Genomic DNA, 20,608 nt, shown 5'->3' on the forward strand with positions numbered 1-20,608 from the left:
AACAAACAAAAAGCTTGTTAGCCCCTACTGGTGATTACCAGCCCTGACTGATTATTGGTCGAGGCTCTGCAGGCCACAAAAAATCCTCAACGCAACTTATGAAAACATGTTTTTATGTATCTTGTTCCTCTCATGCACAGGAAAACAGAATCTGCTGGAACGGGAAAAGGCCTTCTTCAATCTGATGCTGCAAAGTTGCACATACTGAGTCACCTGAACTCAGTTATTGAATGATGTCCATTCAGGTCTTTACATTTAACACATGATACAAAAAACTGTCTACAAATAAAGGAAATTAATTACTGATGCTTGAAAGATAAGTAAGAATAAGTAAGAAGAAAACGTCGGAAAAAAATCTCAGTTGAGCTAGACGAATAAAAAATAAAATAGCTACATTTAAGCTTTCACAATACCACCTATTTTTTTACATCACTCCTGTCAATAGATGGTGAAGTAAACCTCATAATTCGGGGCTGCTTTTCTGACTCAGAGTCTGTCCAGCTTACAATCACTGAGAGCAATCCATTTGAAAACTGTATCAGGAAATTGTTACAGAAGTATCATCATAATGCTTAACTTGTCAATAATACTAATATTGCAGAAGCACAGCTCCTTGGATGATGCTACACTTTTTGTAAGTCTGTAACTGTCCTGCACAATCAAATAAAAGTCACAACACACTCAGATTTGGGTTCATTTGACAAACTTTGGCAAGCGCTTGTTTATTTACATCCACAGCATTGGTTCTCATACAAGGTGATACAATAGAAATGTACATCAGAATCAATGAGAAATCATAGTGAAGCATTACAAACATCCTGCCTGCTAAAAGAGATGTGAATGAGCACCCATTACATACAAATCACGTCTTTCCCAATTCTGTTAATAAATAGATTAACAGCAGCTAATCCACAAACATGCTGGTGCCAGATGAGACCAGTAGGAGTGATTTGATGTTTTTACCAATAAACATCCAGTAGGGTCTAAAAGTCCATAGGTAGCTAGTTAATAAAACTGATGGGTATCTGGTATTGAGTATAGCACAACAACATGTCTCATAAAGACAGGTTTATTCCATATTTAGATTGACTTCTTCTGGATGCTCCAGTTTTCTTGTTGTTTGCCAAAACCATTAAGAGGGTGGATTGGCTGTTCATAATGCCCCTAAGTATGTGTGGCTGAGTGAGCCAGTGATTGAGAAAGTAAGTGTGTGGTGCCGTGGGGGCACGACAACACAACCGTGGTTAAAATATAAATAAATAAATGAAAAACTGATACAGTTTTATCAATTTAAATGAGAATTAATGCTAAATGGACTAACCAGAAGAGGACAATTCTTTAGAGAACATGTTACTATTTAAATGACACAACACTGCAAGTTGCAACATACATTAAATATATTTCAAAAAATCTTTCTTAATTGTTGTGCACTCAAACTTTTTGACCCAGCTAGACTTATGGGTAACTCCTTGTGTGAAACAGCAGTGGTTGGTGGTGATAAGAGGGGTCCAATGATAGCCAGTGATGATTGAAGGGCTGAAGAGGATGCTGTGTTTAGGAGGTTCGGTAGAGGGCGCTCTAATCTACTCAGAAACTGCCTGCACAGCACTATGCACTTTAATGTTTCCATACTAAAAACACTACGTCTTTTTAAAGACAAATCAACAGCAATACAGACTTTAAAAAATACTAGCTGACCCAAACTGGCCTCTCTGTTGTCCATTTGTAACTTTGACCCAGTCTCGGTGGGTCAGTGTTGTTCAGATCTCCTCTTAGTCCAGCATTTTTAATGTCCTAGTATGAAAGTATAAAAATCTGTCCATGCAGCATGCATAGTCCTTAAAAACAATTCAGGCTCAGTGAATAATTCTGTGAACTCCTCTTCCATGAGAAAAAGTGTACAAAATCTGATTAATACCTGGTTCCTACCACCTATCTGACTAACAAAAATCCAACACATCAGTGAAAACCAACACACACAGCCAGTGGGGAAACATGACTATATTACAATGTTCATTGTTCATACATTACACAGCAGATTTAAGAAATTCCTTCAGTTTATTAGTGTGTGTGCTTCAAGAGACTGTGAACAATATTTCGGACTGACTTGTGATCAACAACAGTGCTAAAAGTTTTATAGTTGTGGTGCTTGACTAAGCTGGAATTTCTATTAAGAACTAAGCTACACTGGTTATTGCTCTTAGCTGTAAAATGGTTTTAAAAAAAGGAAAGTATGAAACAAAACACATTTTTCTTTATACTTTAAATATCATTACGATCACACATACTAAAATGATTTAAGGATTATTTGTGCACATCTTTACGATTTGAAGGAGGCAAAACGACTGACTGCCCCGCTTAAGATGTGAAAATATATCTTTTCATATGATAGCTTTATAATCCTTCTACATCACTGATGTGTCCTTTAAAGAACAATAATAAGTGGGGTACCGTGTCAAAAAATCTAAGTGAATACTGCCAAAGTCTGTTTCCAAATGAAGAGCTCCTTAATTCACATCAAAGATTTGTATTATTCCAATGGTAAATTACATTGTATTTCTGTATATTGTATGGACTTTGAGCTGGAGTGGGCCAAAGACAAACTTTAACACTGTTTACATTTCATTATTTGGTTTAAAGTTAAGAGGTCAAATGAACTGATTCATAACAGCAGATACAAATCATGAGAAGCAAAATTGTATCCATACAAGAACTGCTGAGTATTGTTATGTTTTATACAGCATTGGACTACATTTGTTTCACTTCTGTTTCTGAAGGCTTTACAGCACAAGTTCATCAGACCATTACAGATTACATCATCACAAAAGCAAAACAATTCAAGTATGTTAACTGTCAGCCACGTGCCAACGTTCTTCTGGAGGAAGCAAAATATTACACATTTACTGCTGGCCAGCAGCTTGGCCCCAATTTCTTCATATAGACCGAGTGCTTAAGAGAACTTCATCTTGATTATACACTATATGACCAAAGTATTTGGACACCTGACCATGAACTTGTTCGTCATCCCAGTTCAAAAACCATATGGGTGTTAATTAATAGATTGACCTCTGTGTGATCATTTTAGCTATAACAACAGCCACTCTTCTGAGGGACATCTGTGGGAATTTGTGCTCATTCAGTCAAAAGGGCATGTGTATGGCTGGGAACTAATGCTGGTCAAGAAAGCCTCAACTGAGAACAGTAATATTGCAGCTGTTCAGTGAGGCTGAGGTCAGGGCTCTGTACTTTAGAAGTTTATAGATGTTGCTTTGTGCACAGGGGAATGTGCGCATGCTGGAGGGCCCTCACTAAACTGTTGCTACGAAGTTTGGAGCATTTAATTTTCTTTATATTAATTGATTTATTACTCCTGATAGCAATGGCTGTGGCTAAAACTCTGTGGCATTAATTCAAAAAATAAAAGAGGTGTCCCAATACTTTTGTCCAGATAGTGTATTTGACCTGTTCTACCATTTTGAGTTAGAAGTCACAATAACCAATGTAGGGGCCAGTATTTAGGTGGGAAACTTATTTGATTAAATGGTTTATGTGCAAATTAAGTTACTAACCAATATTACTTGAAATTAAGGCTGTGTAGATCAAATTTGAAAGCTGTCAAATATATGTCAAATGTTTGCTACTTTTATTCCTTTTGATAGTAAAAGTAATTTTATAATGTTACAAGCAGCAGAAATCATATAACTTACTAATTATACATTTACAATACAGCTTCATGTATCTGCTTCCATCACTGGCCATCACCTTACATTGGTTTAGATGTTTTAAAGATTAGCTTGTGGTTTGTAATTTGCAGTGAATTACTTATTTAAATACCACAAATGTAAGAAATTGTTTAAACAAAAAAACTATAAGCAAACTGCTATTTTAGAGGCAAATACTGTATATTAGTATCGTTAGAAAGCAAAGACATTCCTCATACATTTTAACTACATTAACAATGACTCCTAATGGTAGAACAGGCCTCCGTTATAAACTATGCATTATAATACTGATAAAAAAAACCTCACCTGATATTTAGTGTTCTTATGTGCTACGTACCTTATTAGATGTGTAAGGACTTTAGTACAGTGTAACCACTGTGCATGTACAGATTATTAGATTATAAATTAACTACTATCACTGAACTTTGAATGTCTACTGCAAACTATTAGTCTGTGTAGTGGATTCAAAGTAGTTCATTGTCAAATACTCTGTTGCAGCACACTAAAGCCCAGGTGGTAAAACGGTTTAGAACCACTGCATTGGTCAATTACCATGCCAAATCTTTTTAATGGTTTCATAGCTTAAATATTTGATATGCATTAATTTAAGTTTAACACTTGGTAATAATGAGCTTAGTGCAGTTATGCAACTCGACATTATAAACCTCGCTTGCTACCTGGTTAATTAATGTTCCAGGCGATCAAAATGGGACTGTTTTTGTGCTATGATTTGTCCATTTCTGCACTGTTCTCTTTAAGTTACAGAACACATGCTTCAAGTTCTTTTTTTTTATTGATGTGAATATATTTAACCACACCCCATATTTAAATCACTCTCACAGTATTTTATAGTTGGTTTATTAAAGACAGTTTCAAATCTTTTAGGCATGTAGTTAACTTTCAACAGTTTGTACATGGTTACGATACCCTGCACTAAAACTCTTAATAATATTACTGTACTTAAGGACACTTGAAATATCTAGGGATGAAACAAACGTAAAAAAACGACCCAATATTCTCACAGACATATTCAAGCAATAATACTGACACATTTTCAAAACATTTAATGACTAAAAAGATTTAAGGAACTGGCCTGGATTTATTGTACCAAGTTTTAAATATTAGAGTTATAAATCATATTTAAACAAATATGGTAGAGGCTTGATTTTCTAATGTCAAATATTTGACACATAACACCATGACTGGCTTAGACAAACAAAAGGGAAGGACTGGATCTATTTCGGCCTTGGGTGACAGTGACCGGAACCCTCAAAAACTCACTGAAGGAAACAGTACTATGATAATGAGGACGTCAATGTGGCTCAGCATGAAGGATGGCCGTACAAGTGGAAGCTGGTGTTTAGGATACAATCTAGGTATTCCTTATAGCCAGGGATTGTTCCAGCTCCTGCCTTCTCTGCTGAATCTACAAGAAAAGATCAAAAAAGTAACAAATGACCAAAAAAATAAAATAAAATAGAAAATAATTCAACAACCAATTTGTAATTGCAAACAAACCTCAATCTCAGGGAACACATTACCTTGTTAATTCACATCATTTGTTGATAGTAACCACCTGTCTAAAAATGTGTGGCTTTTGTAAATGCCATCAGCATTAAAGAACATTGATACAAATGTCTACTGTGACACTGACTGTCACTGTGATGAGAAGAAGAGACAGAAATGCCATCCTTCCCTTCAAGATCAGGGCTACGTGCTCAACCAAAAACAATTTTGCTGATGGCATTAAAAAGTTGGTATGACGCTGGGAAAAATGCATCGTAAGGTGACTATGTGGAAAAGTGATGTCATTTGTTTTTGAAATTCTTAATAAATAAAGTTAAAAAAGTGTGGAAACTTTTTGAAGAACCCTCATAGTTTTTGTCTCTAACTGTACAGCTTTAACGAGCGCTAAGTAAATGTGTTCCTAATAAACAAATAGGCTGCAGTTAGTTATTTTTTGTACCCACAAAGTTCATCTGTATGGTTGGTGTAGTTTATAAAATAATTAATGAATGTACATATCAGATAGGTGTACCTAATAAAAAATGTGGAGAGTGTAAATTATTGTTTTTAATGCACTTTTAAAGTCAGTAACCATGGCTTTAAAGACCCACACTGATGGTCTGGAGCAAATGTTTAATAATTAAACTGTGACATAAAGAAAGCTGGAGGCGCCCAGGTGGTGCAGCGGGATCTCCTTGGATGCAATCTGGTATCTCTCGGCAGTGGAAGACAAAAATTGAGTGTGCTAAATCAGGAGGAAAATGGGAAGAAAATGCATTTAAATGGCTGATCTGTGCTGAACAACTTAATTTTCTTTGTTTATTTTCTGCTTGTATCCATCTTTTTTTTCCAATTTAGTAATGCTCAATTCCCTGTTGGAAAGTGCACCCAGCTTGCCTTTTCTTTCTCAAAAGAAAGCTAACTGTGTACCCGACCTGTCCTGGGGACTTTTTAAGCTGAATCAGCAGGCTTAGACATATAAAATACCCTTTAAAGTGTAAATATGACCCCAGATTAAAAATAGACAGAGTGATTCACTTCTCAGATCTAGCACTCTTGCTCACTCATAAAATAAACCCTGGTTCTCTTAGAAGGCTTTTCTCACCTTGCAATAGAAGTAACGACTGACTGCCTCCTGAGACCAGGGCTGGTAGTAAAACTCTGCCCTTCTCTCCTCCTCTGGGTTTCCAACAACATCTGTCATCAGCTGAAACCAAACAGAAGGCAAAGTGTTTATGACTTTTTTTTCTTAGCAGATACCTAAAAGAAATAGGTCAAGCCAACTTAAAGTTGTGCCACTACATTTAATGGCTTCCACACTACAACTCATAGGGCTTCTTGGATAAGATATGAAACATGTTTAAAAGTATACCAGGTAGATTGATCATGACTGACTACTAGTCATTTAGAATGCATGTGTAACTGGCAAAATATTATGTCCTCGGACTAAAACACAGAACCTGAATTAAAAAAAAATGTGTGCAATGTAAAAATAATGATCATTCCATTACTTAAAGATTTATTCAAAACCTGTATCACCCATGTGAAAAAGTAATTGCCCCCTTAAACTAATAACTGGTCATGCCACCCCTGGTAGTACCGACTGCAATCAAACATTTGTGATAACTTGCAATAATACGTTTTTTACTTCACTGTGGAGAAATTCTGGCCTAGTCACCTTTAAATATTTGTTTTAATTTGGCTAAATTGGAGGGTTTTCAAGCATAAACTGCCATTCCAAAACCCTCACTTTGTTTTTACTGAGAATTCATAATTCCATTAGTTATGACAAGCTGTCCAGGACCTGCAGAAGCAAAACAGCACCAGACCCTTACATGCTAGACTGTAGGTATAATGTTTTTGTGGTGGAATGAATCATTAGCTTTACGGCAGATGTAACAGGACCAATGTCTTCTATCAGTCCACAGAATATTATCCCAAAAGTCTTGAAAGTACCTTGCAACTTTCTGATGGATGCCAGTTTTGCCCAGTGTCTGTGTTATAGTGAAATCATGTACATTGACCTTAACTGAGCCAAGTATGGCCTGCAGTTTTTTAGATGTTCATCTGTGTTTTTTTGCAACCTCCTTGATGAGGCATCAATTTCCTGCCTTTAGGTAACACAGAAAACTAAACAGATGATTTCATGTAGCTACTCCTATAGGCTGAAAGAAGGTAGAAGTGGTCATACTAAATAATAAAATGTACTTGCTAAAAAGCCAATTTACTGCAAAAATGCAAAAAAGTTATTTTTCTTTCTGTAACGAACCAACCAAATACAATGTATGTCCTATTTTGTTAGGTTCTAAAGGGATCCCAAAACCAGTGCACATCTCTACCCCTGTGATGTGGGGTAAGTTCATGCAAGATGTAAGTGCAATTGCTTAGCAAGCATTTTACACAACTAGACAAGAACACAGCTTGATGAATAGTTAACCAAACTACAACACTTTGCAAAGAACAAAAACAAAACAGAATAACACATAAAAGTGTCGTCTGGAACCGCTACACCGAAGGGAAAGGGGACTGAATCTGTGAGAATGCCTTACATAAATAAAACACTTTTATTTACAGATGTTTAAATACACAAGGATTATTGAGGTAAATCAGTGTTTAAGGTCCAGTTTGGAATAAAAGATAAACTTACTTTGAGATCTCTGCTCTGGGATTTGAGCCAGTCCTGGATGTAACCCTTAGGATCTCTAGAGAAGCTGAGCATGAAATCTCTTTGAATCTTCAGCTGGTTAATAGACTCTATAGTCTCATGAATCTGCAACAAAATTCAATCACATTTTAAAGGGTTAGATAAAATGTTTAAACATTGTAATAAAAAGAGAAAACATTGTCCTGATCATGTAAATATGTGATTCTGTATTGTCTGCACCTTGTTGTCGAGGGTGGCGATCTCCTGCTGATTGGCAGTTGAGAGTAGGAAGTTGCTCATCTGGGTTTTTAGTGGATCCTCCACTTCAACGTCTATATCATAGCAGGCTGTTTTCTTCTGATCATTTGGGTCCACACTACCCACACACACACTGTATAATAAGTAATACGGTAGTACAGTATTTACTGTAGTTCTTGTATGTATTCTTGTGTAGTATTATAATCGTATTTACCTAATGATGTGGTTGATAACAATGGGGTCAGGGGGAAGCAGCAGGTTTGTGAGGCGCTGAGGGATCTCAGAGAACTTCAGACGAGGGCAGTCAAAAATCTAAGAAAGAACAAGTACTACAATTAATACAGTTTGTAGTACCATAGAGTAATGTTTAAACTGTCACCTGTGTGTTAAAACAGCTGCAACAAAAATACTGACTATAACACAATGACTGACAAAAAGACAAAAATAACAAAAACTAGCAAACGTTTGGCTACATTTCAATTAATCCGAGGCACGTCCACTAAAGAACAGCAAAGTGGTTCTGGTACTGAGTGTTCCTGATTTCTGTTTGGTTAATTCAGAACAAAAGTTCATTTAGACAGACATTACCTGCTGGAAGTATTTATCACAGTTTATGTACTCCTTATCATGGGAGTCCTGCAGCTTGTTGGTTTTAATATACTGCCAGAGAGCCTGGATGATGCAGGAGCGTGTCTGAGTGTGGATTCCCAGCAGTCGGGCGAGTCGTGGGTCCAGCTTAAACTGGGGGGGCTAAACACAAGAGGTCATATTTTGTATTATTTATGACTATCCAACCTACACAGAAAACAATGATTAATAACACTTTCTGCGGAGCTAGATTTAGCTTTAAGTTTTTTATTAGCAGAATGAGACATCTTGAGACTATTTGTTAATAGTGTTACAATTATTAAACTCCTACATAATAATGCTGATCTTAAAATCTACTGCCAGACTTCTAGATGTTTATTTTTATTCAGTTCTATACAGTTCTATACAGATTAAAAATACCAAACATAGCATTTGGAGTTCAAAAAGTTCAGTTGTCATATGCACTAACAACCAATCTCAGCTATGAAGAGTTGTAAGTTCTTTAAAGCTCTCAGAGCCCCTTTAAATGTACCTTCCCAACCATTTGCAGTACTTTTTTATACTTTAGGTCTACAAATCCATTTACACACTGGCTGTGTGTAAGTTTCTTACATTTACTTTGACTTTTATTTGATTGCAGACAGGATGAACCTGAGATATTTCATGTTTTGTCTGGTCAACTTCATTTCATTTATTAATAAACATCCATTCCTGCATTTCAGGCCTGCAACACATTCCAAAAAGTTGGGACAGTAAAGCATTTACCACTTTGTAATGTTGCTATTTCTTTTCACCACACTTAAAAGACGTTTTGACACCGAGGAGACCAAGTGATTTAGTGTTTCAGCTTTTATTTTGTCTCATTCTTCCTGCAAACACGTTGTGCGATGTGCAACAGTACGGGGTCGTCATTGTCGCATTTTTCGTTTCAAAATTTTCCACACATTCTCTATTGGGGACAGGTCAGGACTGCAGGCAAGCCAGTCCAGTACCCGTACCCTCTTCTTCCACAGCCATGCCTTTGTAATGTGTGCAGCATGTGGTTTTACATTGTCTTGTTGAAAAATGCATGGACGTCCCTGGAAAAGATGACGTCTTGAAGGCAGCATATGTTGCTCTAAGATCTCAATGTACTTTTCTGCATTAATGCTGCCATCACAGAAGTGTAAATGACCTTTACCAAGGGCACTGACACAGCCCCATACCATGACTGGCTTTTGGACTTGTTGCTGATAACAGTCTGGGTGGTCCTTTTTGTCCTTTGTCTGGAGCACACAGCGTTAATTTTTTCCAGAAAAGACCTGGAATGCTGATTCATCTGACCACAATACACATTTCCACTGTGTGATGGAATGCCTCCAAACCCAGAGAAGTCGACGCCACTTCTGGACATGATTAACATAAGGCTTCTTTTTTGCACAGTTAAGTTTTAAGTGGCATTTGTGCATGTAACTCTGTATTGTAGTGCTTGACAAAGTAATCCCTCACCCATGTGGTTATATCAGCTATTGTTGAGTGGTGGTTCTTGATGCAATGCTGTCTGAGGGATCGAAGATCACGAGCGTTCAGTTTAAGCTTGCACCCTTGGCCTTTATGCACAGAAATTCCTCCCGATTTCTTGAATCGTTTAATGATATTATGCACTGTAGAGGGAGAAATATGCAAATCCCTCCTAATCTTTTTGAGGTACATTGTTTTTAAACATTTCAATCATTTTTTCACACATTTGTTGACAAACTGGAGATCCTCTGATCGTCTTTGTTCATCAAAGACTCAGCCTTTCCTGGATGCTGCTTTTGTACCAAACCATGATTACAATCCCCTGATGACATCACCTGTTTGGAATCACATCATTATTTAGTTTTTTTACCTCATTACTAGCCCTAAATTGTCCCTGTCCCAACTTTTTTTGGAATATGTTGCAGGCCTTAAATGCAGGAATGGAGGTATATTAACTGAGAACTGTGCTCTTCAGGAGTCTTACCTGATAATCTAGCATTAACAGCAGAGTGCAGCGTACATTTACATCACCCGGCCTTTTCACCTGAAAGCCATCAGTCTCCTGAGTGGTGGGAGTGCGATGCCACTGGGATCCAAAAAAAACAAAAAAAACACATGTGTATACAAGTTCACATGCTCAGACACAAGACATATTTCTTAAAAATCATAGCCAACTATTAAGAATTTCCCTAGTTGGTAATCTCGTTGGCCTCCTAGGCTAGTTCCAGTATGATTGGGACCTTTGATAAAGATGCTGTGTAATTGCTTTACACATTGAATAAAAATGTGTTATAAACGCTCACAATGCTTCCAACTTCATGGCAACAGTTGTTGGATGGCATGTTTTCAATAAGAGCATGACTGTGCCCCTGAGGTCTACAAAAGCATGATACTGAGTTGATCTTGATGCCAATGGACATCTTTGGGATTAACATCAGTGCCTGAAGGGGTACAGATTCCCACAGATACACTCCAATAACTCTGTATTATTGCCCAAGGTTTTTGAATAGGATGTCTAAGAAGCTTATGGTCAGGAATCCACTTTTGCCCTTTCGGAGTCCGTAAATGAAAGATCACTTATTGTGCAGTTCAATTCAAGACCATATTTAAGTTGGAACCTAAGTCAGTTCCAGTTCACTTGGATTCACTGGGTACTCTAAAAGGTCTCATTTTTACTGTATATTTTATTGCAGGCTAAAAATAACAGAACGTCAATGCTTGAAGATTCACACAGACACCATTATGCTTTATACACATGAGCTAGCAGATGTCAAGTTTTGGCAAGTGTTGCTTAGATCAATAGGGAATACAAGAACTGTATCAAATTGCAAATGTGGACTTAATATAAATTAAGTACAACAATTAAAAGCTAGATTAAATGAGATTCATATCTGTAGCAATATGTGCTATGATGGAACAGTTGAACTTAACACTTACTAAATACTTTAGTAAAACACAAAAAATAATAGTGCTTTGCCGGGAGAGTACAAAGCGGTGTAAATGCTTACCTCCACTAGGTGGTTGTCTGGCCCGTACAGGTCCTTGTCCAGCTCAATCACCAGACTCTTAAAGAAGGAGGAAAACTTTCTTTTCACTTTTCCTGGCTGAGACAGATAAAGAAAATGTGGTCGTATAAGTAGTGTGTATGTAATAATGTAATAGATCCAGTTAACTATAATGCATTAGCTTTAGGCAAATCCTGTATTTTTCACTGGAACATGGTAATCCTTTAATTCAGCACATAATGCTTTGCAATTCCACCACTCTATTTACATATAAAGCTATAGAATCAATTTTTTGAATACTAACTGCTAAACAAATATTCTGGTCAGGATTGCAATTGCCCCCTAAAACACTGAGAGCAAAGCTGCAACACATCCTGAACACATGGTGATAAATTCACACATTCATTTACTTTTACACCTAGGAGCAATTTAATACAGCCAATTTACTATCTGTGTGTTTTGGAAGGGAATACACTGATCAGCCATAACATTAAAACCACCTGCTTGTTTTTACACTTACTGTTCATTTTATCAGCTCCACTTACTATATAGGAACACTTTGTAGTTCTACAATTACTGACTGTAGTCCATCTGTTTCTCTGCATGCTTTTTTTAGGCTGCTTTCACCCTGTTCTTCAATGGTCAGGACCCTTACAGGACCACTACAGAGTAGGTATTACTTGGGCGGTGGATCATTCAGAGCACTGCACTGACACTGACATGGTGGTGGTGTGTTAGTGTGTGCTGTGCTGGTATGAGTGAATAAGACACAGCAGTGCTGATGGAGTTTTTGAACACCTCACTGTCACTGCTGGACTAAGAATAGTCCACCAACCTAAAACATATCCAGCCAATAGCGCAATGTAGGCAGTGTCCTGTGACCACTGATGAAGGTCTAGAAGATGACCAACACAAACAGCAGCGATAGATGAGCGATCGTCTCCGACTTTACATCTACAAGGTGGACCAACTAGGTAGGAGTGTCTAATAGAGTTAAGAGACACTTAATAATCTTAATAATCTACTCGTCTGTGCCTGACTAAATAGTAACCAAATCTATGAAGGACAAAATGTAAAACATTAATTAATAAAACCAATGTTTATAAACCCTAACTACACTTTTTGGCTAACAGTATGTAGACACTTGACCATGAGCTTGCTGACCCAATTTGTGGCTATAACATCTTCCACTTTTTCTAGAAAGGATTTCCTAAATAATTGAAAATGTCAATGGGAATGCAGGCACTCGGGTGGCATTTATTTCTTTGTCTGACGTGGGATTTGCCGGAAACCCTGTGATGGATTGGCAGGGTCCAGGATATTCCTTGTACCCAGTGTTTCCCGGTGAAACTGGACTTGCCGTGACCCGGACCAAAAAACAGCAGTGGGAATTTGTGCCCATTCATTTAAAAGTGCATTTTGAGGTCTGGCACTGAAGCTCATAAGAGGATTTTGCTCACAGTCAAATTCCAATTAATTCAAAATATAATATAGAACATAAAAACAAAGTAAGCCTAAAAGAAGATGTAAAAGTAGTACTCAGGTAGTTCCTTTGCCATTTATAGCCTGTTTTCTATCAAACGTCTGTGACACCTTAGATTTTGGGCTAATTTCAGCTTCTGAAGGGCGGGTTTTAGTTTGGATTTAGATGAATTTTTTTATAGACCTGGCAACCCTATATGTCATAATTAATACAGTAAAGATAAGAATTGTGGTGTTAAGTGGAGAAGTGTTTTCTTCTGCCAACTTTGTTGATTATTGCTAATAAAGCAACAATGAAACCTTTATAGAAATATATTTATAACTAATGTGGGTGTCATCTTCAGATTCATTTTGATAGTATAAGGGCATGTGAAGGACCTTTCCACCCAAGATGTACACTATGTAGTTCTGTTGAAAATGAAAGAACAGCTTTCACTGCACAGCAGTGCTGACTATATCCCCAAAAGTCTCCAATTACAATGCTAGCTTTTCTGCAAAGCTTTTATCAGTGGTGGTTAACTGTATATATTTTAGGTTGTAGCTCACTAGTTATGGACCAAATCTCTTTACTAATGTTTTAAATGTATCTGGGTTTCACATGCCTGCATATGCCTTCACTAACACCTTCCCAAGCCCCTCTCTCAAATTCATCCTCCCCTCATTTTAAACCACCAGCCATCACTGGTCCACATACTTCTGGTTATAGTTATTTGAAATTTCCAGACTGCAGACTGCCAATACATAATTGAACAATTTAGTCTTGGTGCTTGTTATGTGTTGTAAGGAAAGATATAATTCCATCCAAACCGCAGAGTAGTTCTACAGCATAAAACTGTCATCAATGCCTACTGTTTCTACATGTGTGGTCACATAGCACAATTATGCTTTAGTACTTGGCTGAACATCCAGGCTTTGGTTGGAACCTTTGGCTTTCCTGTCTGTAGTCAACCCAACAACTTCACTATTCAAGCAAAACAAGCAACCACTGCAGTTATACAGTAGCCAAACACAGCAAAAACAGATCTATAGACTAAACACTATGGTTGTTATGGCTAAAAGGAGGAAATAACCTCTGAGTGCATGCTGCCGGGGACTGATCAGTATGTTGTCTTTTCCACAAAGAACTCATTCATTCTATTCTATTCAGCTCCATATTCAGATATTCAGTTCTAGCTTAGTAAAAGGAAGCTTACATCTATCAAAATGGAGTAGTCAAATAGTGTTAATATTTGAAATGACCTCACTGGCAAGTATAGCATATTGCTGTGGAAACTTGGAGCTAATCCAAGTAACTTTAACCTCACCAGTTTAAAACACACATAGCTGCAATGTAGAGACTATGAGGTCACTCAGACAAAATGATATGGACTGTAGATTTTGGGTTTTTCAGTTACTCCAGTTCATGTGTGGATTCTGGTATTAAGGCTTTAAAAGCGAGGTGAATTTGCAATTGTTCCTCTTTTTTGTTAGTGGCTTTTTAGTCACAGTATTGTTCTACCCTGATCCTTGATTAGATATCTGCAAATGGGTTTTGTTTCCATTCTTGCAGGTGTGTAAGGATCTGCCATGCGCTCTCTGTAGCAAGGTGTCTTCCAGCCCCAGTTACACAAGAAACCAATTCTACAAATATACAATTGTGCATGAATCCACTGACTCACATCATCAAGTAACTTTCCTTCCACTCGCAGCTCCCAGGATGCAATGCTGCCATCTGAGTCCTCAGCATCTGGCTTGGCTGGGTTGAAGGTGTTGGAAATGTAGAGTCTCAGTTTGCGTTTTTGCTGGTAAAGAAATACAAAACTTATTCTTGTGTGTGTGTATATATATATTTATACTTAGACATAGCATATTAAAGATTGTAATGTAAAAAGTAAGTAGACACCATTGTATACAGATAACAACTGTTAAAACTTGTTATATGTTGTAATTTTTATACTGCTACTTGATGGTATTAATACTAACCTTCATGGGTCTTTTTAATGCTTCTTGGATGTCCACTCGCTTGCGCATTATGGTTTGGTCCAGCTTGCGCTCAAATGCCAGCAAGTCCATATACGCCTGAGACTCTGGGACTAGCTCACGAATCTGAGGGGAGGAAAAAATGAATTGGAATGATAAGAAAAAACACTACTTTTACTAAAACAGCTGATTAGATTTTTATTGTAATGTTGTTTTGGTGTTTAGCTCCAAAGCAAATACAGGAGAGACAATTTTAGGTAAAGACAACATTAAACATTATGCCAATCTCATTCCATGTGTGTTTGCAAATACCTGCTTATTGCACTGTACATTAATGAGCCAAAACATTAGGACCACCCACCAAAAATGTGTAAGGCAATGCCTATTTCATAACAACTGTGCATGTTACAGTCAGGGACATTTAGTTTTAGGCTGTTACTTATTGATGCCAGAAGGCATAAAGGCTGTGGAATCTGTAATGGACCAACATTAGAGCTACTGTGGCTGAAACTGCAGATGGTTTTAATGCTGGCGATGAGGTGAATGTGTTAACACAGTGAATTAAACCCTTCTGTGTATGTAAAAGTGCCCAAGATAACTCCTGTCCACTGTCAAAAGCACCTACATTGGGCACGCAGTCATCTGAACTGGACATCAGAGCAATGGAAGAAGAAGGTTTTCTTAAAGATCATGTAGATGTCAAGGCACTATGCATTGTAGGACTTTAATCCTTGCAATGTACAGAGACTGAAGGACTTGCTAATATTCTGGTACCAGATACCACAAGACTTTAGACAGAATATTAGGCAGGTGGTTCTAATGTTTCAGCTGTATTCAGAGTCGATTCCTGTACACACAGTGAATCACTAATACCTAAAGTGTATATAACACCTTTATGTAAAGGGTTGCACTGGGGCGGCACAGTGGCTTAGTGGGTAGCACTGTCGTCTCACAGCAAGAAGGTTATGGGTTCGATCCCCAGGTGAGGCGGTCCAGGTCCCTTCTGTGCGGAGTTTGCATGTTCTCCCCGTGTCCTTGTGGGTTTCCTCCGGGTGCTCCGGTTTCCTCCCACAGTCCAAAAACATGCCACCAGGCTAACTGGAAACACTAAATTGTCCTATAGGTACCTAGCCGCTAGATGCACAAACCAGTGCATTGTAGTGCCGGTCCCAAGCCCGGATAAAATAGAGAGGGTTGTGTCAGAAAGGGGAACCGGCATAAAAATTGTGCCAAATCAATGCGGATCATGATCCGCCGAGAGCCGCCCCCACAACCGAACGGGACAAAAGCCGAGGAAGAAGAAGAAGATGTAAAGGGTTGCACTGGGAGGATAGCAATGCACAAGTGTGAGCATAAATTTAAGGCTATATTAATTATTATTGATAATAATTGTTTGTTATAATCTAAAATATAATATAATGCAAAGATTACATTGCAGCCAACTTGCATACATGTTCACAAAGATTACAGAATTAACCATAAAAGCTCTACATGATGGAAAAACCTGGCAACCTCAGAGATGTAACATGCACACCATAATTTAAATGGGCTGCTCCTAGAGCATCAAATTTGCTTGCTATGTGTATCTTCTGTCTAATTCTGAACACAGCCTGAAATGTGTCAGCTGGCAAATGACCTGAACACAGAAATATACACCGCATTAGTGTTTAATGGCATGTTGTCAAGTGTGTTTGATGTCTGCCAAGAATCCACAGCAACCCCTCCAGTGCCACATTATCATGCACACATACAGATGGATGAAGAACAAGTGTGCCAAAGCTTCACTCCGTGTAGGGCACATGATCATGCATTCAGTCTCTTTTGACCTGTCTCTGTCTCACTCGTGGTTTGGGATGTGATGTAGACAGAAAATAACAGATTGAATACTCACAGACGCTAAGTAATGTGACTGGCATCGGTGATATGACCATGCCTGATTAACTTCTCACTCACTTACTCCCTCACAGAAATTAGTAAGGCACATACCCATAATACACACATATACATAAGAGATTATGGCTAGTCACATGGTATTACAACTGATGTCATTTAGTAAATTTTTTCAAGACTAATGTGAGTTTGTTTACTATTTTATCTATGCATTTTCATCCTTTTTCTCCCAATTTAGTGTAACCAATTAGTCTTTCACTGCTGGGGACCCTGATTGCAACTGAGGAGGGTATATTTGCCTGCCACACGCTCTCTCCGGTGCATGTGCAGTCCACCAACCCCTTCTTACTTGTCCATATTTGGGTGGATACTCCTACTTTTAGACAAGCGCCTCTGGCTACTAACCAGGGTTCTTACACTGCGTCAAGACCCTTTATTAATCTGGTCTTTTCCACCCAGCAGACTAGTGGCCAATTTTGTCTGCTGGGGCGCCAATACTCTTATATGGGACAACGTAAAATGCAAACCAAAAAATCTTAAACAAAAAACAGAGACTACTGTTGAATTTACTTTGTAATGGTGCAGTCAAATTAGCCCTATTTATTTGGGCACAGAAAGGTCACCAGATTTAATCAGTTTCCATAACCAGGAATGAGATTATGCCACAAAGTTAAATAAAATTATTGAACTTTCTTTCATCACATAAAGTTAATTGATATTAAGTTGCTGTAAAATTATTACAATAAACATGTAAAATTGTAATTTGTGAACGTTCCAATTATTCAATACATTTTATACAATAATACTTATTAAAAGATACACTATATAGACAAAAGTATTGGGACACTCCTTCCAAATTTTGAATCCATGTGTTTCAGCCACAACAGTTGCTAACAGGTGTAATAAATCAATTATGTAATAAAAACTAAATGCTTCAAACTTTGCAGCAACAGTTTAAGGAAGGTCCTTTCCTGTTCCAGCATGATTGTGCCCCTGTGCACAAAGAAAGCTCTATAGAGACGTAAAAAAAGGTTTGGTTTAAAGAAACTCCAGAGTCCTGCCCTTAGCCCCACTGAACAGCTTTGGAATTAACTGGAATATCAGTTGAGGCTTTTATGACTAACATCAGTGCCCAGCCATACAAATGCTCTTTTGACTAAATGGGTACAAGTTCCCACAGGCATACTTCAAAGTCTTGTGATAAGCCTTCACAGAAGATTGGCTACTTTAATAGCTGAGATCACTCTATTTTGATACCACTTGTTTTTAACGGGATGTCTAACAAGATCATGGTCAGGTGTCCAATTACTTTTGACCATATAGTGTATGATATAAAAAATAAACTGTTGTACAAATTGCAAGTAAAATATTATTACTTCCTTGGCAAAGAAATGCCGTTGATGTACAATATACAGCCAAAAATATGTGGACGCCAGACCATGAGCTTTTAAAACATCCTATTCAAAAACCATGGGGATTAACATTAATTTCCCCTGTAGCTATAACAGCATCCACTTCTTTGTGTGGGCTTTTTTTTTTTTTTTTTTTTTTTTTTAAATGTGTATGTATAAATTTGGGCTGTCAAAACAGCATTTGTAAGCTCAGGCTCTGATGTTGTATGAGAAGACTTGACTTGCAATTAGTTTCTAAGCTGTGTTCAGGCCACTAGAGATCCTAGAACAGCAAACTTGTCAAAACATATTTTTAAACCTGGCTTTGTGCACAGGGGCACAGTCATGCTAAAACAGGCAGGGCCCTTTTTAAAACAGTTGCCACCAAATTGGAAGTATTTAATTATTTGATAAAATTGATTAAAAGTGTTAGAAGTGGGTGGCTGAAACACACAAACCTCAAAATCATGAGGGGTGTTTACATTGTATATATAGTTTACTTCCAATATTAGAATTCCAAGGAACACCAATAAAAGTTAACAAATTTGCAGTATTAAAAATTGTTAGCATAATTTTGCAGCCAACTTTTGTGTATTGCTTAAAAAAGGCACCATGTTTAAAACAGAATGCCAAAAATAAACCCTAGTATTGCTGACCCCTAACTGCCTAGTCACCTATACCCTGCTCTGAGAGACTCAATCCCAGAACTGGGGCTCTACTTTTATACACCTGTGGACGCTTGACTCTCTGCCCTTTTAAGAAAAAAAATTACCGCATTTTGTTAGCCAAATTTATTCAAGCGCCCAGCAACCGCCCTTCTGTATACTTCTCGAGGTAAGTAGCTTGTGACATCCTTCAGAAAGGCCACGATCTCAATCGTACACAAACACAGTTTCCCAGATTTAACATGTAGGTACACATGCATCCACACACTAAAATAAACCCAAATAATGCCAACATTACAACTCACCCTTTGTGGAAGGATCTTATCAGCCATTTTCCTCCTCTTAGTGCTGCAGGAAAGAGGGAGAAAGGAGAAGCAGAGTGAAGGACAGAACGAGAAGGGGGATGAGATGTTACTATGGAGACTGATAATGTAGCACCCGGGACATCTGCTAAAATTCAGAGGCTGGCCTAGGATACAAGAATGCTGCCAGCATATGTGTGTGAGTGTGTTTGAGTGATTTCAGCCCAGATGGTGCTACCAACAGTAGCGCAGAACTAGGTAGTAGACCGGCACAGACAGATTCACATCTTGGAGCCCTGGCAAACGGTTCGTATCCGGAACCTTGGCTGGAAGTAGCGGCGTTCATCACTTTACTGATGTCTCTACATTTGATTTGGCTAGCAACACAAGGATCGTTTTGCAAAGTTGTCAAGCGGAGACCCTCCCTAACTTCCTATTTCCTGTAGTTCAATGGGCTGAATGGGAAAGCCACTTTAGCAGTCAGGATGAAAAGAGAACTACTCCTCCTTACCTCCTTATTAAATTAGAAAGACATTAAAAGTACAGGAGACAGAGACCAAAGCGTTCTGCAAACACACTGGGAAAAATCATGCTGTGAATTTATGCAAAGAAAAAAACATCCAAGAAACCAAACGATTTTAATTCCCAGTGAATCATTAATTTTAGATTTGATTAGGTTTAGATTTCATTAGTACTCATTAGTTTCATGTGTCCTTCTATCTAATCTAGAAATCACATACAGTTCCCAAAGAATATTTAGAGTTGTACTTGGGGCCAAAAATATGTGAACACCTGATCATGTGTCACCCCGTTTTGAAACCCTGAGCATTGGGACTAAGTTTCCACCCTTTGTGTGGACTATGAGAGTCACAAGACTTTCCACAGAGATTTTGGAGTGTTTGTGAAAATCTGTGGCCATTTGAGGTGCTGATGTTAGATTAGATCCCCACAAAGATGTTCAAATGGGGTTGAGGTCAGGGCTCTGTTCAGGCCACTGGAGTTCTCTACTGCAAACCATGTCGCTATGCATCTCCCTTTGTGCACATGGACACAGTTATCTGGGAACAGGAGAAGGACCCTTCCAAAACAGACTTGTACCAAATGAAGGCGTATGGGTGCTCAAGTGGCTCAGTGGTCTAATACGCTAGCCCACCAGTGTGGAGAGCTCAGGTTTGAATCTAATCAATGGTATCACC

General features: G+C 38.0%; 1 protein-coding gene across 6 annotated transcripts in view; it reads right to left on the reverse strand.

The window, feature by feature from the left end:
• Window positions 1–692: 692 nt before the first annotated feature.
• smarcd3b (SWI/SNF related, matrix associated, actin dependent regulator of chromatin, subfamily d, member 3b) overlaps window positions 693–20,608 on the reverse strand; it is a 46,066-nt gene continuing 26,150 nt past the window's right edge. For 2 of the 6 annotated variants that reach the window (XM_062994001.1, XM_062994003.1), the window contains 11 exons: window positions 19,416–19,458; window positions 15,168–15,290; window positions 14,864–14,986; window positions 11,727–11,822; window positions 10,703–10,804; window positions 8,719–8,880; window positions 8,345–8,442; window positions 8,113–8,248; window positions 7,876–7,998; window positions 6,334–6,435; window positions 693–5,148 (listed from right to left, as the gene is read on the reverse strand). In XM_062994001.1, coding sequence (XP_062850071.1) covers window positions 5,095–5,148; window positions 6,334–6,435; window positions 7,876–7,998; window positions 8,113–8,248; window positions 8,345–8,442; window positions 8,719–8,880; window positions 10,703–10,804; window positions 11,727–11,822; window positions 14,864–14,986; window positions 15,168–15,290; window positions 19,416–19,458 — 1,162 coding nt within the window. In that variant the 3' untranslated portion in view covers window positions 693–5,094. Of the gene's footprint in view, window positions 5,149–5,852; window positions 5,974–6,333; window positions 6,436–7,875; window positions 7,999–8,112; window positions 8,264–8,344; window positions 8,443–8,718; window positions 8,881–10,702; window positions 10,805–11,726; window positions 11,823–14,863; window positions 14,987–15,167; window positions 15,291–19,415; window positions 19,459–20,608 lie in introns of those variants that run through there. The other 4 variants (XM_062994002.1, XM_062993997.1, XM_062994000.1 and 1 more) reach the window with 3 other exon arrangements.

The sequence above is a fragment of the Trichomycterus rosablanca genome, chromosome 4 (assembly GCF_030014385.1).
Source record: "Trichomycterus rosablanca isolate fTriRos1 chromosome 4, fTriRos1.hap1, whole genome shotgun sequence".
NCBI lineage: Eukaryota > Metazoa > Chordata > Actinopteri > Siluriformes > Trichomycteridae > Trichomycterus > Trichomycterus rosablanca.